Source organism: Penicillium waksmanii (genome assembly GCF_028829765.1).
Source record: "Penicillium waksmanii strain IBT 27052 chromosome Unknown utg000007l:1.0-4314555.0:1.0-4317578.0, whole genome shotgun sequence".
NCBI lineage: Eukaryota > Fungi > Ascomycota > Eurotiomycetes > Eurotiales > Aspergillaceae > Penicillium > Penicillium waksmanii.
Window position 1 is genome coordinate 781,925 of NW_026643253.1, and position 24,621 is coordinate 806,545.

At 48.1% G+C, this 24,621-nt stretch overlaps 10 protein-coding genes across 10 annotated transcripts; 6 read left to right on the forward strand and 4 right to left on the reverse strand.

Annotated features, from left to right (window-relative positions):
• Positions 1 to 269: 269 nt before the first annotated feature.
• Positions 270 to 1,048, forward strand: N7481_007145 (glycoside hydrolase family 11 protein; the record flags this gene model as incomplete). Its single annotated transcript, XM_057266364.1, has 3 exons — positions 270 to 526; positions 589 to 623; positions 684 to 1,048. The coding sequence occupies 3 exons, from the start codon at positions 270 to 272 to the stop codon at positions 1,046 to 1,048; spliced, it is 657 nt and encodes a 218-aa protein (XP_057120565.1).
• Positions 1,049 to 1,876: 828 nt separating this feature from the next.
• N7481_007146 (uncharacterized protein) lies at positions 1,877 to 2,785 on the forward strand (the record flags this gene model as incomplete). Its single annotated transcript, XM_057266365.1, has 3 exons — positions 1,877 to 2,223; positions 2,315 to 2,544; positions 2,610 to 2,785. 3 exons carry the CDS (start codon positions 1,877 to 1,879, stop codon positions 2,783 to 2,785), a joined length of 753 nt encoding a protein of 250 aa, XP_057120566.1.
• A 613-nt stretch (positions 2,786 to 3,398) lies between these two features.
• N7481_007147 (RPC34 RNA polymerase subunit family protein) lies at positions 3,399 to 4,566 on the forward strand (the record flags this gene model as incomplete). The annotated part of the gene is made up of 2 exons (XM_057266366.1): positions 3,399 to 3,646; positions 3,744 to 4,566. The coding sequence occupies 2 exons, from the start codon at positions 3,399 to 3,401 to the stop codon at positions 4,564 to 4,566; spliced, it is 1,071 nt and encodes a 356-aa protein (XP_057120567.1).
• Positions 4,567 to 5,688: 1,122 nt separating this feature from the next.
• Positions 5,689 to 6,600, forward strand: N7481_007148 (alpha/beta hydrolase; the record flags this gene model as incomplete). Its single annotated transcript, XM_057266367.1, has 1 exon — positions 5,689 to 6,600. One exon carries the CDS (start codon positions 5,689 to 5,691, stop codon positions 6,598 to 6,600), a length of 912 nt encoding a protein of 303 aa, XP_057120568.1.
• Positions 6,601 to 6,943: 343 nt separating this feature from the next.
• Positions 6,944 to 7,537, reverse strand: N7481_007149 (uncharacterized protein; the record flags this gene model as incomplete). Its single annotated transcript, XM_057266368.1, has 1 exon — positions 6,944 to 7,537. The coding sequence occupies one exon, from the start codon at positions 7,535 to 7,537 to the stop codon at positions 6,944 to 6,946; it is 594 nt and encodes a 197-aa protein (XP_057120569.1).
• A 1,216-nt stretch (positions 7,538 to 8,753) lies between these two features.
• Positions 8,754 to 10,118, forward strand: N7481_007150 (glycoside hydrolase family 43 protein; the record flags this gene model as incomplete). The annotated part of the gene is made up of 1 exon (XM_057266369.1): positions 8,754 to 10,118. One exon carries the CDS (start codon positions 8,754 to 8,756, stop codon positions 10,116 to 10,118), a length of 1,365 nt encoding a protein of 454 aa, XP_057120570.1.
• A 1,546-nt stretch (positions 10,119 to 11,664) lies between these two features.
• Positions 11,665 to 13,172, reverse strand: N7481_007151 (putative PHD finger domain protein; the record flags this gene model as incomplete). Its single annotated transcript, XM_057266370.1, has 3 exons — positions 11,665 to 11,995; positions 12,024 to 12,621; positions 12,680 to 13,172. 3 exons carry the CDS (start codon positions 13,170 to 13,172, stop codon positions 11,665 to 11,667), a joined length of 1,422 nt encoding a protein of 473 aa, XP_057120571.1.
• A 1,014-nt stretch (positions 13,173 to 14,186) lies between these two features.
• Positions 14,187 to 15,779, forward strand: N7481_007152 (nicotinate phosphoribosyltransferase; the record flags this gene model as incomplete). The annotated part of the gene is made up of 5 exons (XM_057266371.1): positions 14,187 to 14,298; positions 14,351 to 14,434; positions 14,499 to 15,118; positions 15,180 to 15,510; positions 15,562 to 15,779. The coding sequence occupies 5 exons, from the start codon at positions 14,187 to 14,189 to the stop codon at positions 15,777 to 15,779; spliced, it is 1,365 nt and encodes a 454-aa protein (XP_057120572.1).
• Positions 15,780 to 16,468: 689 nt separating this feature from the next.
• Positions 16,469 to 19,224, reverse strand: N7481_007153 (transcription factor domain-containing protein; the record flags this gene model as incomplete). The annotated part of the gene is made up of 3 exons (XM_057266372.1): positions 16,469 to 18,292; positions 18,347 to 19,119; positions 19,152 to 19,224. 3 exons carry the CDS (start codon positions 19,222 to 19,224, stop codon positions 16,469 to 16,471), a joined length of 2,670 nt encoding a protein of 889 aa, XP_057120573.1.
• A 459-nt stretch (positions 19,225 to 19,683) lies between these two features.
• Positions 19,684 to 23,391, reverse strand: N7481_007154 (cation-translocating P-type ATPase; the record flags this gene model as incomplete). Its single annotated transcript, XM_057266373.1, has 9 exons — positions 19,684 to 19,984; positions 20,042 to 20,359; positions 20,417 to 20,997; positions 21,056 to 21,404; positions 21,454 to 21,848; positions 21,907 to 22,147; positions 22,203 to 23,036; positions 23,069 to 23,149; positions 23,213 to 23,391. The coding sequence occupies 9 exons, from the start codon at positions 23,389 to 23,391 to the stop codon at positions 19,684 to 19,686; spliced, it is 3,279 nt and encodes a 1,092-aa protein (XP_057120574.1).
• Positions 23,392 to 24,621: the final 1,230 nt, after the last annotated feature.

Sequence of the window (24,621 nt, forward strand, 5' to 3'; positions counted from 1 at the left end):
ATTCACAGGACTATACCCACAGAATGTGCATCGCGTAAACTGTGGTGAATGCCGATCTCCTGCGGTGCCAATGGGGGTCCATTTATCCGCCGGTAAAACTTCGCTGTTTTGGCTGAAGAGGTGGCGCTTTACTCTGTGGATTAGTCTGTGGAAATGGCGCTATCCCTGAAGACTAGGCCCTGGGTGTGAATCTGAGATATAAAGGTGATACCGTCTCGATTTTGACAGCTAGAACAGCTCAACAGTTTCAACCAGCTTCACAAACCAAAATGCCGTCTTTGACTTCCCTGCTCTCATTCTTTACTCTGGCTGCTGGAGCCCTCAGTGCCAGCTCCGAGCTCTCCAAGAGAGAGACCTACACATCCAGCTCAACTGGAACCAGCAATGGTTACTACTACTCGTTCTGGACGGACGGCTCGGGCGACGTCACCTATTCCAACGGCGCCGCTGGTGAATACAGCGTGACTTGGACTGGCGACAATGGGAACTTTGTCGCTGGAAAGGGATGGAACCCTGGTGGCAGTCGGTAGGATTTATCACTGCCCAGTATATTGTTGAATTTACTTAGAGACTGACCTATTCCTTTAGTTCGGTGAGCTTCTCCGGCTCCTACAACCCCAGTGGTATGTATTTTCCTAACCCAGTGTCTCAAATACTTTCCATCAAACTAACAATTTCAATAGGAAACAGCTACCTCTCCGTCTACGGCTGGACCCAAGACCCCCTCATCGAATTCTATATCGTCGAAGACTTTGGCACCTACAACCCATCTTCTGGCGCAACGAAGAAGGGCACCGTTACTAGCGACGGCAGCACTTACGATATCTACACCAGCGAGAGAGTCAACCAGCCTTCTATTGAAGGTACTGCTACCTTCACCCAGTACTGGTCTGTTCGCCAGAACAAGCGTTCCGAGGGAACCGTCACTACTGGCAACCACTTCACTGCCTGGGAGAACCTGGGTATGGATATGGGGTCGTTCAACTATATGATTGTGGCTACGGAGGGTTACTTCAGCAGTGGTTCTGCTGATATTACCGTCAGTTAAATGGTATGAACCAAATTGAACTTTGGCAATTCAATGGAAAGGGGGAGCCGGCATTTTGAATTTTGGAAACTTGAGATAAGAACATGTCGGCTGAGATGCTTCAGAATAAGAGATAGTTCAGTATGTGCGAGACAGGAATAGTGTCTTTTTTCACTTTTTGTTTTCTCTGCTTGAGTAATTGCAAGGATTTCTACCCACTTCACTTCATTCGCCTGGAAGAATTGATTGCGAAAAGACACCAAAAGGAATAACAGTACCGGCCAAATAATTTCGGATTTAAATAAACGTTCTCCGACGGTCTACGAAGATAAACCCGCGACCGACAGGTCCACCGGGACAAATCTGAGACAGGAATCTAATTCGTACGTATCTCTTACAGCCGAACCGAACTCTATGACGCCAGTGATTGACGGTGTGGGCACCGACCCACCGCCGCATTCTCCACGCCGCAGCGTGAGAGAGCAAACCCATTGGCTGTGAGCATTACTCCAGAATCCAGCACCCAATTCCGAGATCCAGCCCGAAGATCCGATGCAGCTGGAACTGATCTTGCCGCTATGTATCTGATTTTTGGGAAATTCTATTTGCTAGCTCGACCAATGATGATTTTTTGTAGGAACCAGGTGATGTAACCGTGCTTATAGAGGATGGGGTTTTCTCAGCTACTCGTATGCCTTGCACAGAGACGTAATGTTGCTAGAGGGGTATAAAGGATTGCGATGCCTCTCGTGCTAAATGATCCTTCTATTGCGCAAAATTCTTAATTCCACGTCTCTCACCTTCCTACTTGGTTCTCCTTGGAAAGATCTTATCCTATATCCCCTCACTATGGCATTGAACGGCAAAGTCGCACTGATCACTGGAGGTGTGAAGAACCTCGGGGCCGAGTCAGCGAGAGAACTGGCTGGTGTTGGAGCAAATCTGGCTCTGCACTATAACTCCGAGAGCAGCAAAGCCAGCGCCACATCACTGGAAGCTGAGTTGCGACAGAAGTACCCCAACCAGAAGGTCGCTTTTTACCAAGGTGACCTGACCAGCGCGGGAAATGTGGACAAATTATTCCAGTCGGTGCTCAAAGACTTTGGAAAGATTGACATCGTTGTCAATACGGTGGGCAAGGTGCTAAAGAAGCCGATCACCGAGATTTCCGAAGAGGAGTACGACTCGATGTTTGCGTGAGTTTCTCTGCTTCGAGCGTCCTCGAATTGCTTGCCCTTCGGAATCTTTACAAGACAAACAGTTCAATTGACAGGAATTCTTTCGCAGAATCAACTCCAAGGCTGCTTTCTTCATCCTGAAGGCTGCAGCCATCCACGTCTCCGACGAAGGCAAAATCATCAGCATCGTGACCGCTCTGTTGGGCGCTTTTACTGGACATTACACCTCATATGCAGGATCCAAGGCACCAGTGGAGCACTTCACTCGTGGCGTGTGCAAGGAGCTGCAGGCACGACGCGTGAGTGTGAACAATGTGGCTCCAGGCCCGATGGACACTCGTAAGTGGTTCCGCTTTCAAGGACAGCCAACGCGGTGGCTAACCATTAATATCTATGAAATACAGCCTTCTTCTATCCACAAGAAGAACCCGAGGCTGTGGCATTCCATAAAGCCAACGGTATGGGCAATCGGTTGACGATGGTGCAGGACATCGCGCCACTCATCCGCTTCCTGTGCACGGAGGGCCCTTGGATCACCGGACAGACGATCTTTGCGAACGGAGGATATACGACTCGTTAAGGGTGGAAGGTAGAATGGGTTATGGTAGATACTCGTGCCATACAACATATCTAGTGATGAGATCAGACCATAATGAGTAGAGGAATGAACAACGAACAATCAAGGAAATGATTCAAAACCAATCAGCCCTAGAGAGTAGCCCTATTTCCTCTTTCGGACAGAGCAACAAAGCTATGCCCATGCTTGGAGCTCCAACCATGACCGTGTTGAAATTTCTTTGATGCCTTGATGCCTCGATGCCTTTATGCCTGAATGGACATTGTCACCGCCTTGTAGGACTGCTGACTACTCAGATATTCTGCCTGCCCATCAGCTCTATCTTCACCGCCTGCTGTCTGGGCCTGATGACTCATCTGAACACCTGACTTTCCAGGCATTAACAGCTCCTCACACTAAACCCCGTTAGGAATGGGGCTCCCCGCCTGAAAAAAAGAACCACAGTGATTCATTTCGACTTTTGACTCAATCATCACACAAAGAGAAAGAGTGCCGCCATGCTCCTCTGACTCTACCCAGATCTCGCAACATTGCGATTCGATCATGAACCACCCCCCTCCAATGATCCTGTCCCTCCCTCCTCCCTAGAGCTGTTACCGAAACCCCCCCTCCAACAATGGCCGCCGCCGCGGACTCCCGTGTCGCGAAGCTCGCCTCCAAGCTCTACGACGCTTGTGCAGATACTTTCGACCCGGATACATTATTCTACCAGCCCGATCTTCTTGACTTAGATGTCGTCCCCAAGGGCGATGTTGCGCTACTCCTCCAGTGCACCCAGTCTCTGGTCGATCAGAAACTGTTCCGGCTCCACCAGAGCCAGAATCGCATCGGATGGAAAGTAATTGCCCGTGAAGACGCAGAAAAGTAAGTACTACAATCTGACTCGGTGCCTTTGGTGGAAAGGGTATATCGAGGAGGGAACCAAGTTCTAACCAGCTTTTTTCTTCTTTCCTTTGTGCAGACTTTCCAGCCTCAACGCCGACGAGGCCTTAGTCTACAATGTCGTCCATTCGACTGGACGTTCCGGCGTTTGGGTACGCAATATTCAACACCGTACCAACCTGCATAAATCAATCCTCGACCGCTGCCTGAAATCGCTCGAAGGCAAAAACTACATCAAAAGCATCCACAATGTCAGAGCCCCCAACCGGAAGATGTACATGCTGTCCGGCCTGGCACCAAACGAGGACGTTACCGGAGGTGCCTGGTTCACAGATGGCGTTCTCGACACCAACTTCATCAACACCGTGGCAGGCTTCATCGAGTACACCGTAAGCCGAAAGAGCTGGTACGAAGTGACCGTCGATCGTGATCGCGGCCGCAGCGCCAAGCGTGTCAAGACTGCCACTGGCAAAGCCGAAGTCAACGGTGAAACCGGGAAACGCACCTTCATCCCTTATCCCATGAACTACAAGGGCTACCCCTCCGTGGAAGATATAACTAAAGCCGTGAACGAGAGTTGTATCACGCCTGTCCAACTCCACAGCGAGAGCGTCATCCAACTACTCCAGATGCTCTGCTACGACAAAAAGCTCGTTTCTCTCGGCGAAGGCCGCTCTTACAAATCCGTTAAAAACCCCGATATCATCAAAGCCCTTCAGGCCCGAAAGACCCCCACTGAAGGCGTCGACCCTGCGCCTCTCGATATTCTCGGCAAGAACGGCATGACCGAATCGCCCTGCGGACCCTGCCCAAACTTCAAGCTCTGCTCCCCCGGCGCGGCCATCAGCCCCGAAACCTGTGAATATTTCGACCCGTGGAAGGAAAAGGTCCTCGGGTTTTGATGAGTTGATTGACATGATGTGATACCCGCATGTCACACCTTAATCACACCCATTCCGTCACATGTCGCACCAACCAGTCAGCAGCACCTCAGCATAACCAATACTTGCTCACTGAGTGTACTGTGCTGGGCAACAAGTGTCCTCATTATGTACATCCCGGGTGCGGTTGAGGGTGACAGCCCCGACAAGGAATGCGGAACACGTCATTCTCATTCCCCTCACCATGGCATGGCAAAGGTGCCAGCCAACTTGCATACAGAAGGAGGAAAACAAAAAAGGAAACTGTGCATAGCGTTGGCGTTGCTTTTTGATTTTTGGCATAGCTGTCTTTCTGGAGGCTCGAGTGGATGCGCCGAGCCAGTTCGTGTTCGCTTAACATACCGACTTTCAATGTAGAGGAGAAAGAAAGTAGGAAAGACAAGGGAAAGGAATGGAATGGAGCTGAAATGATGGTCATCACCTTTTTCATATCTTGCTAGGTATCTGGTGATAGCCATATGATAGACGAATTCAATGACTTCATTTTCGTTTCTATTTGTGTTTCTCTATATTGAGGTACTAGTCGTCGGCTATCCTCGTACCACTGTAGTTATTGCTTGAACATGTTTATTTGCAAATATTAATGTCATCAATAGAGCCATCAATTATAAGAGTGTCCATTCACAATTCATATTCTGACACAGCGGCCTTCAAGTTGCGATAATATCATGACACTGCAGGGGCTTGAGGAACTTGAGTCTGTATCTACTTGAAAGGATTGCCGGGGTACCCGAGCAACATATTTCCAGCACATCCACCCTGCAGACTCGGACTTTTCAAGAAATAGGAGGAGTAGGAGGAAAAAAGAGTAGATATCGTTTCTATATGATCGAGATCCGACGATCTGCTTATTTCCCAAAAGGGTTTGCAGCTCGTTAGTGCATCTCCTGGTGCATCCGATTGGGTGGCCTAACTCCACTCGTCCTCTTTTTTGGGACTCCGATGGGTTGGATATCCATTTCTACTTCATCAACACAGATATAAAACCAAAAAAGATATCTCTTGTTCTTAATTTCATTCAAAGAATCGACAAACTCAACCACATCCAGCGAAATTCATCAGAGTGCCTCTGTCATCATAACTATGTGGCGAATAACGCTATTTTTCAGAAATCTCTACCTCCGAATCACCGTGAACTTTCTACGGGCCGTGTTTAAACTAACACGCCCGGCACCAATTCCAAGCCATGCCCGTTCCACTCTAAATATCCCAAGTCGAGATGTGGGCAGAACCATCACGGCAAACCTATACACAAAAGACGACCCATCTACATCTCTTCCACAACCAGTCCTAATAAACTTCCACGGCAGTGGAATGATATTCCCTGCATTCGGCTCCGACGATGAATTCTGCCACCACATTTCCCAAAACACAAAGTACGCCGTAATTGACGTGAAATATCGTCTTTCACCCGAGAATCCTTTCCCAGCCGCCATGAACGACGCGGAAGACGCTATCCGATGGGTACAGGGACAGGCAGAAAAGTACGATCTGACCCGGTTGAGTATTTCCGGCTTCAGCGCTGGAGGAAATCTCGCCATCGTCGCCGCAACCGCAATTATGCCCAAAAATACATTCCGATCCGTCCTGACTTTTTATCCTGGCGTGGACTTGGCCTCGGATCCAGCGGAAAAGGTCGCTCCTGATACTAGTTCTGGAAAAGTGATTCCGCCACGGATAGCTCGGTTTTTTCATCGTTGCTATATTCCTGTTGGTGTCGATGCGCGGGATCCGCGGATTTCTCCACTTTTCGCAGATCTTTCGGGGTTTGAGTCGAAGTTGCTGGTTATAACTGCCGCGAGGGATAATATGGCGCCGGAAGCTGAACATTTTGCTTCCCTTGTTAAAGAGAAGACTGTTCGTTCTGATGATGTTGTGGCTCATAGAATGGAGCAGTGTGAGCATGGCTGGGATAAAGCTCCGAATCTTGGACCCGTGCAAGAAGAGGCTAAGTGGAGGGCTTATTCAATGGCGATAGACATGCTCGAGGGTTAAGATACCGCGTTTGGCATATTTTTGGGTAATTTGAAGGAAGGGGAAAGCGTGTGTACAGTAGAATATCAGAATAAGATTTCAGGCTCTCAATAATTGAAGTCCATACAATCACGAGGATCTCTAGATAGCTAGTTGGGCGCGAGAGATGGTCCGAAATTGCTGTTATTGGGTATCCAGATGTCTTTTAGTTCAAGATACCTAACAGGTCAAGAATACCATTATCACATGGCGTACCGCCACACTTCGGGATTATGGAATAATACTTCATAAAATAGCGCGGATGTAAATGGCATCGAAATGACTTGAGAGCTGCCTCAGGCTGCTTCTTATTTCGCCATTCCAATTAATGATGTCGACGTAGAATCTCCACCCATCGACTTAGAACACCCATTCGTGTCTTGGCATCGTTTAGAGAGGACCGCGTATCATCAAATTCCAAAGAACGATTAATCTCCTCTGGTTCAATCACCACATCCTCGTCAATTCCTCGCCGCCGTTTCCAGTTCCGCTCGGTATTGGTCACGAACCCATCGCGCCATGACTTCCCGTAGAATGCCTTTGCTTCTTTCTTGGTGCGTACGCGGCAGATATCATATGTACTCGCTTTAGTTAACTCCGCATCTCGTTCCCGTGGCATTTGACCCTCCACAACGTGAACCTTCACCCCGAATCCGCGAAATTTGGTGCCCCACATCCCATCTTCGGCGGGAGTCATGAAGATGGTGATGCGGTCTGGCGAAATGGGCCAGGCGAGGAGATAAGCAAGGGCTTCTGCATCCACGCCGCTGGGGATGGGGCCAATGACGAAATGGTCGCCTCGTTGGACAGCTTGATCGAGTGTCGGGGCATAATGGAGGGGAAGGTAGTTCTCTTGCGGGTCCGTACTGATAGGGCCGGAGATGAACGCTATCTCGGGGTTGGGAGTGGGTAGATCCATATATGGAGAACCTTGGAAGGTCACGGTATATGTACTAGTTTATTATGTAGGTGAAATTAATCCATTGTTCCCAAGTCGACGTTGGCCCTCTCGCAGCGGGGTCCGATGGGGCTGCTGAGCCTCCGGCAGCCTTAGTGGGGTCCCTGCAGTGAGCTGGCCCCGTGGCTGGTCCAAAGGTTGATGATACCGACGACAGATTTGGAGGAAGTGATAGCACATGAATGATACCTGTGATATGACTGCCTAATAGTTAAAAAGAAATTGTTAGTCAGCAATGTCTCCATAGCTTCCACCTTCACTTCCTACACCTCTCTCTAACAACACACAGACACACAATACATTCTATTACATCACGTGCTACTATATTCCGTACAGAAATATTTAAGACTTGGAGCTACCACTGGCAATCGGTTGGTTCATGGAAACTTTAAGTTCAAGTTACAAGGTTGTTGATTGGAAGTTGATGATTTTGATAACGAAGACTCATTCAAGTAGTAGTGGGTAAGAGATCCGTGGATATATATTCGCTTCCCCTGGCCCCCATGGCCGCCGGCAGATTTTCCAGCCCCAGAGAGCTTCAAGTGTACCGTGACGAAAATTGGAATGCAGAGATGCTACGTAGATACACGAGTGAATACAAGTATCCATGGATGTCTATGCAAACTCGGCTGTATCGCTGCCAGAAATGCCGCCGCAAACCCTGCAAATAGCGTGCATGTCATGCGGGACGATCCGCCCATTGGTTGCATCTCCAAGGTTGTCTCTCACCACATATTACTCTTGTTTCCGTCACGTTCCATCGGAGGAAGCACCTACATAGTCCCCTGTCTACTAATTAGGCTGATTGATGAATTCTCCGAGAGGCTGTTTTGCCGTACAATGTGCGGAGAATCCTCTCAATGCCAAGAATGTGGGGTTCTCCGGGCATGGTTTTCATTATCTTCACACGTGCCATCTGCGATGATCGCTGCTTCTACAGGTTAGAGATCTCGAAACTACCGAATATTCTCCCTTGGCTCGAGATTTTCAATGGATGATTCGGCTAAACTCATGCAGGCGAGACCCCTCGGGGTAAATGATATGGGGTAATGCTTCAACCTGGCGCTGCGCTCTCGATACTTAAATTCCAAGAAACCTATTTTATTTCAATATTAAGAGTCATATTATCCATATCTAGCTAGATACTCCAAAGACCTTAGAAAGGAAGTGCTTTCAAATGGCAGTCGGCAGGACTTATACTTTTTCTTTCCTGTTGCTTCTCGGATGGCTCTTTGCCTGCGCGGGTCTTGTCCAAGCCGACAACCCAATCGCCCAGGACATTTATACAACAGATCCAGCTCCCATGGTTCACGATGGCCGCGTCTATGTTTTCACCGGACATGATGAAGATAATTCGACGTGGTATACTATGCTAGATTGGCGTCTGTTCTCGTCAGCGGACATGGTGAATTGGCAGCACCATGGCTCGCCGATGGACCTAAAGACCTTTGCATGGGCAGATCTCAACGCATGGGCTGGACAGGTCATTAATCGGAATGGCAAGTTCTACTACTATGCACCGGTTCGCCATAAAACAACAGGCTCCATGGCCATCGGGGTTGGCGTCAGTGAGAGCATCACTGGCCCGTACACTGACGCATTGGGACATCCTCTGGTCGAAAATGGCGAAATTGACCCCACAGTCTATATCGATGATGATGGCCAAGCCTATCTCTACTGGGGGAACCCCGGTCTTTGGTACGTGAAGTTGAACGAGGACATGATTTCCTACACCGGGGGTCTCAACCAAGTCAATCTCACAGTTGAAGGATTCGGCAGTCGAGGCGGTTCCGAAACTGAGCGGGCTACCGCTTTTGAAGAGGGACCATGGGTTTATAAGCGCGGTCATCTTTATTATATGGTCTTTGCTGCTAATTGTTGTTCCGAGAACATTCAATACTCGACTGGTCCTAGCATTACTGGACCCTGGACCTATCGAGGGGTCATAATGCCGACGCAGGGTGCTAGCTTCACAAATCACCCAGGAATTGTGGATTTCAAGGGCAAATCATACTTTTTCTACCACAATGGAGCTCTTCCTGGTGGTGGCGGCTTCACAAGGTCTGTGGCTGTTGAGGAGTTTGCCTACAATTCAGACGGTACTATTCCCACAATAAACATGTCCACACAAGGTCCGGCACAGGTTGGCACATTGGACCCATATTCCCGCCAAGAAGCGGAGACTATTGCTTGGTCTGATGGCATAGAGGTGGAAAGCGCCAGTGACGGCGGCATTCATGTCGCTTACATCAATAATGGCGACTATATCAAAGTCAAGGGTATTGCATTCGGCAAAGGGGCACACAAGTTTTCCGCTCGAGTTTCGTCCGCAAGCAATGGTGGAAGTATCGAGCTTCATATGGATAGCAAGGATGGAAAACTAATTGGAACCTGTTCTGTTCCTTCAACAGGAGGCTGGGAGATATGGAAAACCACAAGTTGTTCGATCAGCAATGCCGAGTCCACTCACGACCTTTTCTTTGTTTTCACTGGCGACACCACTGAATATCTGTTTAATTTCGATTGGTGGCAGTTCAGCTAGTAGTATTCCTCGAGGTACTACTACTGTTGTCATGATCTCCTGCGCTGACCAGGCAATGAGGGACCTGGGGTGCTATACCACTAGTTAGTATTACTGGGTACTGTAAGAATGTCCTGATATCGAATGTAATCACGGCCCGAAGACTTAACTCTATAATAAAAGCCGATTTGGGAAAGCCATCTCAATTTCCGCTATTGGATATACTATTGTCTTAGTAATATACCGGTCAAAGTAATTGTGACCTTTTGAAGTTGTTGCCCTTCAAAGATGCATAGCCTCAAGTCATTCGACACGTGTGGGTCCTGTTTACCCCGCCAGTTGCCTCGTTCATTCACTACTTGGCTCAAACACTGCTGACTTGAGTGAGATTCTTGCTGGTGCCGCTTCCCTTTCCCTGATTTATCACCTGTACCATTGAGACAATGGACGGCGTGTCGTCAGCTGCAAGCGTCATAGCGATCATTGAGCTCTTTGCTAAGATTGCAAATGTACTTTTACAATACTCTTCTGCCGTGAAGAATACAAGGCCCGAAATCCCGCGGCTACTGGGGGAGTTGAAATGCCTCGTTCTCTCTAAGTCTTTGTTATTTGGCAACCGGGGAATGGATAGATGTGACTCCGGCTGGTGCCCCGGTTGACAGATTAGCCGTGTCTACAGGTGGAAAATGCCTAGCAGGAGCCATGGCCGGCAATGATGAACTTCACATCTGGGATCCGATACATCCCAGTGATGCTCAGAACCGACCTGAGACTATTCGATTGAGATCTGGATACAGGTGCGCATACAGTCCGTCATTCACACCTGACGGTCGGTATTTGAAGACAAAATGTGGCTGGATCGATCTCTTTCCAGATTCCTCCGGCGCACTCTCAAAATCGGACCATGCTACTAGACTTTTTCTTCTCGATGGCGACTGGTTATATCGAGGGTCAATGAGGTTACTCTGGATTCCTCCTGACTATCGTTCTGGTATCCTAGCTTGGCATGAAATCACTGTTGTTCTGAGATCCAACATGTCAGGCCGCGAGGCTTTCATACGTTTTGCCTCTTCTTGAAGTCGCCAGGTGTAACACATTGCATGATTACTGCACCAGACTTTCGTACAGGAAGTATTTAGGTGCTTCCGAGTCCATTGTCCTTTCCTTCTTCCTCTCCATACTTAGTATATCGTTGAATGTTACACTTTGAGGCCCGACCAACTTCATTTGTCCTGAGCTGTTACACCAGGTATTAGATGATTAGAGTTGCGATGCATCATTTAGAACAATCAACATCAAGATAGATTAGAGGTAAAGAGAGTGATCTGATGCGTACTAGGAACCGCGAAGAATCGGCCACAAAGAGTGATTTCAGATTGGTATTGAACACAGTAATTGTACATTGATATACGCCAATTTCTTTACGAGCGCCACAGAGAAAGATGAAAAAAAGAAGAAAAAATCATTACCCAACGCCTTGGGGATATCAACCGAAGAAAAAGAATAAAAACTGAGAAATGAAAACGAAGCATGCCAGCTATCAAACCTTCGATCGCAAATCGAGACTCTACTTGCCGAGGGTACTTCTGCACTCATCACAATACCAAGTACCCACGGGCTCCCTGGTGAGCCCGACACATTTCCAGTGAAACCACTCATACGGACAATTATCATTATCACAGGCAACCATATCACCATGACTGACAGTCCGACAAGTACAGTACACCTTGGTATCTTCATTACCCTCATCCTCATCATCGTCATCATCAAGATCATCCTCAGCACTCTCATCATTCTTATCCGACTCAGACATGTCCGCACTACTGAGCATGGAGTCGTCATCATCATCCGCGCGTTCACCGGGGGATTTCTTCGACGCTTTGATCCGACCACTTGCGCTAGATGAGCGCTTATTTGACTTCGTACCAGCGGACGATTTGATTTTCTTGACTTGTTGGTGGGGGGGCGATTTTCTTCGTGAGCGCTTTCTTAACTCCGACGTTTACGCCGCGAGGAGGCTGGGCACTTCCCGCTCGACTTCCTGTCGGTGTTCCTGCCTTGGGTGTGCCAGGGCCAAGAGATGACTGGCGAAGATTTGACGATGCAGAGGGCAGTGTACCGAATGGTGGGTTTAAACGACGACGCTTGCTGTCCACTGCGCCGGCGGAGGATTCGCGCTGCCGTTGTTGGAGATGCATGCCCGCTGCGCCGCCAGGTGTAGCTGGCGCCGAGCTCCGGCCGCTACCCTGTGCTGCGGCCAGAGCGGCAGCGGTCGAGATACGCGGCGTTGCTTGGCTGAGACGATGAGCGGCAGCGAGAATTGGGTTTGAATTTCCCGAGGTCGGGTTGAGGGGGGTCGAGTATGCGGGTGTTTCGGAGGGAGTGGAATCCGGGAAGAACACCTTTGGCGGTTCGCGGTAGTCGGCCTTTTTATCGAACATTGAGGGTAAAGGAGGGTCGTTGGAGAGGAGGCCTTCGTTCACTAGATCGCGAATGCGCACGTCAAGGCGCTTGATCTGGCGATCTAGGAGAAACGCATGCTTTCTCGCTGAGTTGGATCTTTTCATCCTGTAAGTTCGAACATTTGTCCAGACTCTGCAGTACTGATTTGCTGTACTGCTCTTCTTTCGGGTTTGGAGCCAGACTGCCGTTCAGCTTGATGAATTTCTGGATGCTGCCGTCGCGCGAGTTGATGGTGGCCCGACAATCCTGCATGACCTTGTCTTTCGCCTGAATCTCCTCCATCAGATGGTTGATTTCCAGCGGTAAGTTGGCGACATCGTGGACGAATTGGTCGAGGACAGTCGCGCAGTCTTCGGCGCCGTGGGCCATCTCTGGGCGCTTGGGTTGTTGCTTCGGTTGCGGTGACTTCGGTGGACGGGGTGCTGTCAGGGCCTTACGGAGGCGCGGGTTGGTAGATTTGCGGCGACGAGGAGGACGCGATCTCGAGGATGATGCACTTTCGGACGGCTGGTATTCCTCGGAATTGCCCCGCTCGTGACGGATGGTTAATCGAAGGGATGTCGTCGGACTTTTGACGGTGGCGATCGCTGGGATGGCGTCAGGTGACTCCATCGTGGTCACGTTATTATTCGTGCCTGAAGATTCGGGCAGATATGGATTCATACAGAGTTCATAGAGTGAGAAGAGAAGAGCAGAGCAGAGTAGAGAGAGAAGAATCGACTTCAAGAGAGAGTAAATTCATCAGAATGAAGGTTATGAGAAATTATCATGTAGTGAAAAAGAGAGGGAGAAGGAGAGTTGTGGTGAGAGTGAGAGAAGGGAGCTTTCACCGGCAGACAGACAGACAGACACCTGCCAGTGGGTATGTTGGTGATTTTATTCTGTACTAGTACTTATTGCATTGGAACTTTGCTTCCTGGGTGTGCTTCTGAGTGTTAGAAATTGTTTATGCTATGATCATTCAAAAAATGAAAGACAATCTTGATCAAGATTAGGTTATATACAGCCTCGGAATGGCTCGATAGCGTAGAAAGTGAACATGATTACATAGATAGTCTGCACCAGTACTAGCATAAGTGGCCAGTGTTCAGTTTAAGTCATGGACATACTACTTCCCACTAGTAGCATATACTACTAGTAGTACTTTCTTATACTTCCTCTTGGTCTTTTGGGTTAGTTACTAGTTAGTATATTGTATGTTTAACTTGTCCCAATAATGACTCCCCGCGCTGTAGAGCAGCCACCAATACCAGCCACAGCTATCTTTATCTGAAAGGAATCAAAGAAGTAGGCAAATTCAGACCCTCTGAACATTTCAAGTCAAAAAAAAATACTGAATAAATAGCAACATCACTTAGAATAACACTCACTCTCTTGGTGCTAGTCACTGCAGAACGCGTATACTTCATGCAAACAAGGCAAACAGAGTCTTCCCCGCGTTGCGCGCAAAAGGAAAATCCGCCCTCGTCCGCTTTGCTTCTTTGCTTCTTTGCTTCTTTGACCGGACTCCCCCGTTACTCTCTTTCCTTTTCTCTCCTCTGTTCTGCCCTGCTGCTGGTTGAACTTCCTCCTTCCAATACTTCCCTTCCACCTTACAATCCTGTCTGTCCGGAACCCACCAGCAAAATGGTCCAGGAAGCTACCCCTCCATTGCCGGAGGGCATCTCTTCGCTCTTGGATACAGATCTCTACAAATTGACCATGCAATGCGCTATCCTGAAATACTTTCCTGATGTTGGTGAGTCTAGCTGGTCCAGAATCGAAGGATAGAATCCCTAACTCGCGATTAGATGTGACCTACAGCTTCACGAATCGGACCCCGCATATGAAATTGCGACGCGCGGCGCACAAATGGCTTCTGCAACAGATGGACAGTAAGTGTTACTCAGCGATAGTCAGACTATCACTATTCTACTATTCAAAGCTAACACCCACCAGAGCTTGCCAATATTCGCGTCACCGCCGAAGAGCGCGCATTCCTCAAGCGCAAATGCCCCTACCTCAATGACGCATACATCACCTTCCTCGAGACCTTCCATCTCAAACCCGCTGAACAGATCGAGATCAAATTCACCCCCACACAAGATACCGGCAGCGACGACGATGAGGGAAATATTGAGTACATCATCAAAGGACTTTGGCTGGACACGATTCTTTATGAGATTCCTTTGTTGGCCTTGACCAGCCAAGCCTACTTCATGTTCACCGACAAAGAGTGGGACTACAACCAACAAGAGGAAAAGGCCTACCGCAAGGGCTGTACCTTGCTAGAGAACGGATGCGTGTTTTCCGAATTTGGCTCGCGCCGCCGCCGAGACTATCACACCCACGATCTCGTCATGCAGGGACTCAGTCGCGCCGCTGCCGAAGGCAAAAAGCAGGGATGGAAGGGTGTCTTCACCGGCACTAGCAATGTGCACTTTGCCATGAAGTACGACACCAATGCTGTTGGAACGGTTGCCCACGAATGGTACATGACTATCGCGGCTATCACGGATGATTACAAGAATGCCAATGAATTGGCTTTGCAGTATTGGCTTGGCTGCTTTGGCGAGGGTGTAAGCTATTTGCCGTGCCCTTCTTTATACCGATTCATTACTTACTCACATCCAACTGCAGGTCCTCGGCATCGCTCTCACCGATACATTTGGAACGCCCGCTTTCCTGAACGCTTTCCGCAAGCCCATCTCAACGCCAAAGTCTGACCCTTCTCCGACAAACAACAATGGCAAGACGTTCGCCCAGGTTTACACGGGTGTTCGTCAAGATTCTGGGGACCCTACCTTCTTCGTCAAGACGGTGCGCGAATTCTACGATCGTGAGGGCATCACAGACAAGAAGGTTGTCGTCTTCTCCGACTCATTGGATATTGAGCACTGTCTCGAATACAAGACTATTGCCGAGGAGGCTGGTTTCACACCCACCTTTGGCGTGGGAACGTTCTTCACAAGTAAGTGCATTACACAAACAACCCAGATTTCCTTTACTAACTTAGTCCTAGATGACTACATCAACACATCAACGCAAGAAAAGTCCAAGCCCCTAAACATCGTCATTAAAATCGCCACCGCAAATGGTCGACCAGCTGTCAAGCTTAGCGATAATCTGGGCAAAAATACCGGCGACCATGAGAAGGTTCTAGAGGTGAAGAAGACGCTTGGCTATGTTGAGCAGGATTGGAAGGACGGAGATGAGAGGAATCGCTGGACACAGAAGTAGATTTGCCTTTTTTTTTTTTTTTTCTGCTTTGGCTCCATGGGCCTGGCTTGACTGGTGGCGCCTAGACTTTGCTATCTTGGTAGCTTTGTTTGCTGTTTGCTTTTAAGACCGTGTATCTGATAGAGGCGGTACAGTGTCATGATATCCCACTAATAGAGATAGAGAATATCGAGCTTACGTCAGTGAATGATTTATCTTTACCTGGTAGTATAAGTAAATGACCAGTTCACTTGGTCATGCAGGTCCATTCAAGACGTTCTTCAAGCTTGGCCTGCTTGATGCAGAGCTTTGACCACATTCTATATTGAGTTTCCTAGTTTTGCTTCTCCATATCTCCGTTTCAGATTACAAAAAAAAGAAGAAAAGAAGAAAAATACCACAGAGTTCCTTACTTTAAAGGAATTCAGTACTGAAAAACTCCTGTAAAGTAAGGAACTCTGTGGTTTTCCTTTTTTCTGTACCATTATCAACAGTCTTATCTCATACCTAATTCATAGCCCAAAATATCCATATAGTATATCGTTTCGCAAACGCGGAGTCACAAATCCGGGACCATTCGCCTCAACACCGGGATGAAGCACCCTAAAAATACAAGTCACCAGGCCGCAAGGCCGCAAGGCCATAAATACATCAAATAAAAGCCCGAGGTTGCTCGCCTTTGCACATTCATACAAACTACTCACAGCCAATCAGAACATCTCATCACCAGTCTGAAATCCCAAATCCCGATCCAAATCCCCCGTAATACCAGGGTTTACATGATTAGCAGAATGGTGCCGACTCCCATGATCATCCTTCATAGCGAAAGGGAAAAGATCCCGCTCTTCCTGACCTTCGCCCGGGTGATTCGGCACACTTTGCGTCCTCCTATTCTCATTCGCACTAGATTCGCCAAAAAGGTCCTTCTCGAGATCGGATGTTGTTAACGAGCCCTTGAATAGTGCTTGCGTCCAGTCCATGCCTTCCAGGTCGTTATTTGAGGGGGAGGGGTTGATATCTTGACTTGGTTGTTCGGCGAAATTTGGGAAGGTGGAGAAGTCGATGTTTAGAAAGTTGAAGGGGCTATCGGCGGATGGGTTGAGGTTAGTTTCTGTTACGGCGAAATGGTCGTCGAAGTCGTTTGGGAAGGGGCGGCGTTGGTGTTGAGTATTCTGGTCAGTGTGATTGGCGTTGAGGTTTAGGTTTGGGAATTCGTTCATGGGCGTCACTGCGCTGGGTCGTCTTTGGTGTTGTTGGATATTGGGTCGAGGTGTGGAGGATGTAGATTGTGTTCGTTGACGAGACTGCGCTGTGTTTATAGTATCTGACATTCTGCTCTGTTCATGTCGTTGACTCATTGGCGTTGCGATAGATTCGGCCATGCTTGGTCTCCTTGGTGGATTCATATTGGTGGGTGAGGGTGAGGGGTCAAAGTTATTCTGCATGATTTGGAAGAATGTGTTTGAGTTGGCACTTCCAGAACGCAATTTTATGGCTGCTTCGAGATTCGCGAACTCGCTTTCGGCCGCTGGGTAGATATCTTTCAGACAGTGCAGAACTTTGATGCATCGGTGGAAGTTGGAAATGCTGCTCTCACGTACAGCCGGGTTGTCTGACATTGAATTTGATAAATGGGCAACTGCAGCGGGGAGAATAACCGTTACGCCAGATTGGGGCAGGAATCGCGTCAGATTCAATTGGTTCAGGCCCTGGATGATATGCGTGATGCCAGCAGCCGCGTCATGCATTTTCTTACGAGCAGCGTCACGCCACTCCACTCCGGTCTTTGATGGATCCTTCGAATTTGCCGCCCATGGTCGATGGAGGGAACTGGTTGTGGCGTGGAAGAGCATACGTAGCATAGCTCCATGTAGAAGCAGAACGTCTTCACCATCGCGGAAATTGCTTTTTGATGCCGGGATAAATTGGGCATCTTTCGGTAACGAACTTAGCCATGAATCGAGTTTCTGGCTGCATCGCGTAAATTCTGACTCCGAAGCTTGTCTGGGGACAATCGTGACAGTTGTACGATCCGTCGCACCAAATTGGCGCTGTGAAGGGGCATATTGTGCGAACAATACTCTCCCGATGCACTGGCAAAGCTTCACTTTCTCAATGAACATCGTTGCCAGTCGTTTTTGATGCGAGACATCTTCAAGTTGACGACAGCGAAATTGAGCGACCGCAGATGGACAAAATGGCTCGAAGTCGAAATCCTCCATCCTAAGCATCGGGACATTGCATGTGCCTTCATTAACTTGTAGTGGTCGTCGCATTCCCATGGCTATGAGACGATCGCGAGAATATAAGCACCACCAAATTCGCGTGCGCAATCGTCTGGTTTTTTGGTCCATATCTCTCGCTGATGAGGGGTCTGTATTTAATCCGATCGACTGCGCTTGTATATTGCAAACTCCGATCCAGTCCCAGATATCGCGCTGTAGGCTGTTCCAAGGGTCAGACCAGTAGGTCATCAGCAAAACTGTCTGCAGGATAACGATGCGATCCTCTTCGCAATCGAGGGAGTATAGTAACTATCGAATATGATGTTAATAGAAAGCTCCCCACTATTGCGAGAAGTATCATACTCTTAATCGGGTAAAGAATGCATTTCGCGCATCCTTCCTAGTGGAATAACCCGCATCCTGCAAATGTTGAAGGTCGACGAATGCCGTGCCAACAAACATGACAGCTTGAAAAAGCAACACACTAACATTCCCATTAGGGTCATTCTCAGCGACGCATCGTAAAAACTCTTGTAGATTTAGCACTGGCATGAAGCTATGCACCCATTGAATATACGACCGAAGCAACTCGTTCCGCAAACCACTCTCCGGAATCGACAAGGCACCACGAAAGCGTAGAAACTCGACATCCTCCGGCGCAATGCATTGTGGCAACGGCTTCAAAAATCTAGGCTCGTCATCCAACATAGCCGTCAACGGGTCAAAGTCTGGGTCAATCAAGTCCTGCACGGCAGAGACCATATTGGCCAGTGGCAATGAGTTTTGCACGGCCGGGTGGCCGAGCCGACTCCAGCCATTGTGCTGCTTCCCTTCGGAGAGCCATGGGGCCTGTGGATCGTAGCCTTGAAGATGATGGCGTTTTCCGGGCTCGAAACGACTGTCCGCGCCCTGCAGTTTGCGCTTCAGGGCCAGCGCATTGCTATTGGGGGACAGAGACATGGCTTTCAAGCGGGGCTCTGCATGCCTGCTCGGTTGAAGGAAGCCGTACGGAGTAAAGCGTACGGAGGTCTCGGTAGGGCGGCTAGTGAAATCCAACTGCCGCAGGTCTTGGATGCGATCGACATGGAAATTGGCGAGGCCACAGACGGCAAAGTGGCCAAAGGCGGTGTTCGGAACTGGGGAGATGTGGGGTTTTGTGGAGGCTTACGTGGATCCTCAGGCGACCTGACCCTGGGGTAATTCCGTGGAGTAATGATTGAGATTGTGGGAATTTTTGACATCTACTAGTTGTACGTAGTACTAGATAAGATATTTCCATTCGGGCCAGGGATGTGTAACAACGGTGAGCTTATATGTACCTCTTGCATTTTGGGATGCAGGATCCTGTGACGTTGGCCTTGATTATAAGGTGTCCACAATGTTTTTTTATGTATATTAGGTGTTTAAGAATCAGCAATTAGCTTCGATGTCAGTGAAGCTTCGTCGCGTGGCAGCATACAGTTAGAGCAAGTTATATCGGGCATATATGTTGAGACAAGATGCCACAGGGTCGCCTCTTTCCTCTCTATATATAAATCATCATATTTTTGATCCTCCATGATAGCATTCTAGGTCCGTAATCAGAATGGATTCGCCATAATTCTCACAGGTACCTAAAAGCACGATGACATTTTTGGGGGGGTTTTCCCTTTCCGAATCCGCACCAGCCATCACAAAGGTTCAGTCCTTACACGAAGGGATTACCAAGCCATCTTTGCCAGAACACCATTAGGCCAACGACGAACAGCAGCCTTTCGCCCTTCATCTAGACACAATAGCCCGATGCCAAGCGCAGCTGGGAGGAAATAGTGCTCGGCAGGAATACCCGAAGTATCTAGAACGACCTGCAAGCTGGGGACATACAGCCAAATGACCGAGATTCCCAGTGCAAATGCAATCGCAGGGAATAAATACAGATTTTGGGTCTGCTTATTGAACGCTGGAGGATGTTGGAATATTGATAGATGACGCGTTCGTACCGCCATCAGGTTGAACCATTGCCTGGAAATTGTTAATCGTCGGCAAAGAGGAGGATCAAGGAGCTTTAGAGGCACTTACATGACCACAAGATTAATGAAGTATATCGAACTTGCTTCATTGACCTTGGCCGTATAATAGTCTTCCGTCACGCCTGGAGGCAGTTCTCCGAACTTGAACCAAAGATCTGAGAAATGAATTCCATTCCTTTCCAGGTACCAGAATGCCATGGTGAACGATAAAGCTGTTTCAATCATGCCAATAAAAGCATAAGCATGAAACATTAACTTCCAGTTGACGAGTCGTGTCTTTTTCGGATGGCGTGGCGGTCGGAACAGAACATCTGCTTCTGGGGTCTCATATGCCAATGCTACAGCGGCGGCACAGTCCGTGAAACAACTTCAAAATGAATTAGCTCGGCAATACGAATAAGATCATTCCGTTTTGATAACATACCAGATGATGATCATGAGAAAGGAAGAAAGAATCTGAGGAATTCCGAAGACCAGATTGCAGAACACAGGCCAGAACTCAGACCATGAGCCAGCCGGTAGAAGATAGGCCACCGTCTTCTTGAGGTTGTCGAAAACAACACGCCCATAGCGCACGGCTTCAACGATCGCAGCAAACGAATCGAGCAGCACCATATCGGCAGCCTCGATGGCAATATCTGAGCCGCTGGCGAGACTAATTCCTATATCAGCTGCTTTAAGGGCGGGAGCATCGTTCACACCGTCTCCTGTCATTCCGACAATCTCTTCTCTTGACTGAAGCTCACGCACAATCCGCAGCTTCTGATTGGGGGTAGTACGAGAGAAGACAATCTCAGGATACTTGCACAGCTGGTCCCATTGATGATCGTTGAGAGTCATCAACTCTGGTCCACTGATTGACAAGGCAGATTGGCATATCAATCCTTCTTTCTCATCTGAGATGGCAGATTTAGAAAGAGAGGATACATCGTGGACGAAATCAGTGGTGACAATGTTGCATTTCCGGGCAATTGCAAGGGCCGTGAGTCCGAAATCGCCAGTAACCTGTATCATATAGTTAGTAAGATGGGGTTTTCCATCAACGTGGAATTATCAAACGAACCATGAAAGCCCGTATCTGTGCCTGTCGGAGCACCCGAAAGACCTCTGGAATCTCAGATCGTGGCGGATCAATTAATCCAACCATTCCGACCAGGGTAAGACCGGTTCTAGCTTCATGAAGCATTTGAGTCTCAAATTCCACAGAGCTAGGACTGGCTAATATCGTGTCTTTTTCGAGAACCTTGCGAGCTAGCATAATGACCCTCTTGCCTTGAGAAGACCATTCGTCCTTCAAGCGCTTTAAGGCGGCAAGATCAGCCTGCGTCAAAGATTTTACTTCGCCTTCTGGACAAAGCACTTGTGAACACCGCTCAATCAAAATATCGGGAGCGCCTTTGATAGTGAAAAGCCTGCAAAGAATTAATTTATGTCTAGCTATAGGCTGATCGGAACACATACACATCATTGGAGTGAAATTTCCCAGCCTCACTAGGGGAAAGAACGAGAGTCGGAGCCTCTGGACTGGCCGCTTTGATCACCTTGATCATGAATTTATTCTTGCTGTCAAATCCAAGGGTGAAAAGTGTTCGCCAGGATTTGCGAAGCTCAGCCACAGATCCCAGGCTCTCGGAAAATCTCAGAATGGCTTGGTCTGTGGCATCACCGAAGATACGCCTCTCGCTAAGTGGAGCATTCGCCGATTCAGTATCAAATTCACCCGCATTGCAAAGACCTGTGACGGCTTGAACTTGTCGAAGAACAGGATCATTCAGTTTGGCCGCTGTGTGCTCGCCTGTTGAATCAAGGATAGATTTCGTTACGTGCACGGCATAATCGGTAACAGCCATGCGATTCTATAAAAATGTCAGCATCAAGGTACACCCCTGCTCGCAATCCACGATCGATGCTTACTCTGGTCAGTGTACCTGTTTTGTCGGTGCAGATAACTGTAACAGAACCCAAAGTCTCAACAGTCTTGAGCGACTTGCACAGAACCTTGTTCTTCTTCATGATATTTGCAGTGATAGTCAAACTGGCTGTGACGGCGATGGGGAGACCTTCGGGGATATAAGCGATGGCCACGCTCACACAATCCACAATAAGCGTCGGCACATTGATATAGTCGGGATGAACTTTATGAAGCCAGCCGCCCCTTGAAAAATTTCAGCTATGATAGGGCAGCAGATAAATGAACACAGCAAACATACCAGACAGCAGCCAGAACGATGATCCAAGTGACCATGATAATAAAAATCAGAGCCACAAAGCGAAAAACTTCCTTTTCGATTGTTGTTAGACCAGTTTTTGGTTCGCCTGCCAATTTCGCGATTCGACCGAAAATCGTGGAGTCGCCAACAGCAACCACAATACCGAGTGCATTACCAGCGGCACAATGGGTTCCCTGAAGTCCAATGCACCTTGTCTCAAGATAATTGTCAGACGTACTTTCAGTACTGCCCTTGATTGGATTCGACTCTCCGGTGATAACTGATCTGTTGATACTCAGATCATGCGAAACTTCAATAAACCTAATATCTGCTGGGATCTTGTTCCCAGCCTTGATGATCAACATATCTCCCGGAACAAGATCAGTAGCCGAGATCTCCACACGCGAGCCACCCCGGAGAACGAGGCATGACTCAGGAAGCATTGCAGTAATGGAGGCCATCACTCGAGAGGATGAAAAGTCCTGCCACGCGTTGAAAGCGGCCTGAATGAAAAACACTGCAATGAGAACGATACCAAGAGCCAAGTTGGCAATCGCTGGTGGGTCACCCAGCGGCTTCCACGAGACGAAGACCAAAATACCACCGATCATAAGAATCGAGCCGAATCCCTTGAAGAAGTAGCCCAGAATCCTCCAGAACCAAGAATTTGGAAGCGGAGAGATTTTGTTTGCGCCATATTTCTGAAGACGCTCCTTAGCAGAGGCGCTGGAGATTCCAAGCGATGCATCTACATCGAGACGCTTTTGAATTTCTTCCGCGGATAAGGTGTGCCACTCAATATTGCGCCACTCTTTTACCTTCTGCGTTAACCAACTATAATTCATCATGATAAAGCAAAGAGAGACCTACCTTCGACCATTTTATCATTTTCTGCCTGGCGTTTAAATCGTTTGTTTCTCTCTCCTTCATCCTCAATCTCGAACGAACTGATACCAATCCATTAGCCGAATGTTAGGATAACCATAAAGTAACGATGGGGGGGTCAATACAGGCTCCGATATTCAATAGGAATTGCAGATTTCGGATCAATCGTCCTCGAGCTTGAGTGCCGACGAAGCCTCTTTTCCTTGTCTTTATCATACTCAGTGTCTTTTCTCTCCGCTGAGATCTCATCCACTGCCTCTTCGTCACCAATTTTCCAGCGCAGGGCGGTTCCCGAATTGGCCATTATAGAGATAAGAGGCACTCTCTTGTGAAGCGGGAGGAAGAAATAAACTATCCAAAAATACAAAATACAGTGGTATGCATAGCCCTTTTATAATTTCGCCAGTGCTTCTTTTTACTCGTTAATCGCGCATCTTCCATATTCAAGGTGTCTCGCTCCAGGGCTAAAAAGAGGATGCGATTCCTTCGCGTAGTAGTAGACTATATGTTGAGTGATTTGGGTGGCCAATCATAGGATAGAAGTTCAACGCTAGCACCTCCTTAAGCTGATTGAACTTTGGAATCAACTTGCCCCCACGGAAGTGTCATCGAGCGTAGCATGAGAACCGTAACCAATCTTAAGCGAGTATTCCAATTTTCCGGGCGCCATGTGGCTTGTTGCCCTAACTGGGTTAGCCTATACTTTTTACCACGAGTGAGAGGAATTTTATAGAACCAATGAACAACAGACAAAGAATTTGCTCGTTCACTGATTGAGAAATAGACGTGAAAAGCCACCAAATTGATAATGGCTCTAGCTTAACACCATCTTACTAGTAGTTTAGATGACCACATATAGTAGCTAGTCGTCAAGTACAGCCACTGACACTTTCATTGCCGCTTGAGCAAATGATCGTGCCAAGCCCTGCAACGCAAACTGACTAAGCGATTTTCAAATGCCGACATTATCTAAACCTTCAGGAAGCACCCTGGGGCAGCTTCTGGTATGGTCTTATCTTCTTTTCCTGGATAGAGATTTCTAGTATTTGGTTTTTGGTTCGTGATGCAACGCGTGTCTTATAACTACCGGCATTCGCTAGTGGAACCACCATTCTAACTAAGGTAAGCTTAGTCTCGTTTCACCCTATTTGCAGCAAGTAGTATAGTATCGCTAGTCGCACCAAAATAGTATCACTTGTATTATTTCAATACTCATTGAAGAGAGGAAATACTATTGTGTGCACCGTACTAGGAGATTGTAGTTAGGTAGTAGTAATGGGTTAAAGCATGTTGAATACCTCGACTCTGTTTGCGCTGAATGAGTCATCCTTATCATCGTCACGGCATTAGGTTCAAGTTACATTTATACTCGGGTTCATACTGGCATTTCCCCGCAATATGCCTTTTATTTCCCCTCAAAACTCATATGGATTTCCAAAATTTTGAATTTCCCCAGGAAAGAAAATGTCTCACGACAGCGCCAAGCCAGACAAAATATCGGGGGGCTGTCTATGCCAATCCATCAAGTACGAGA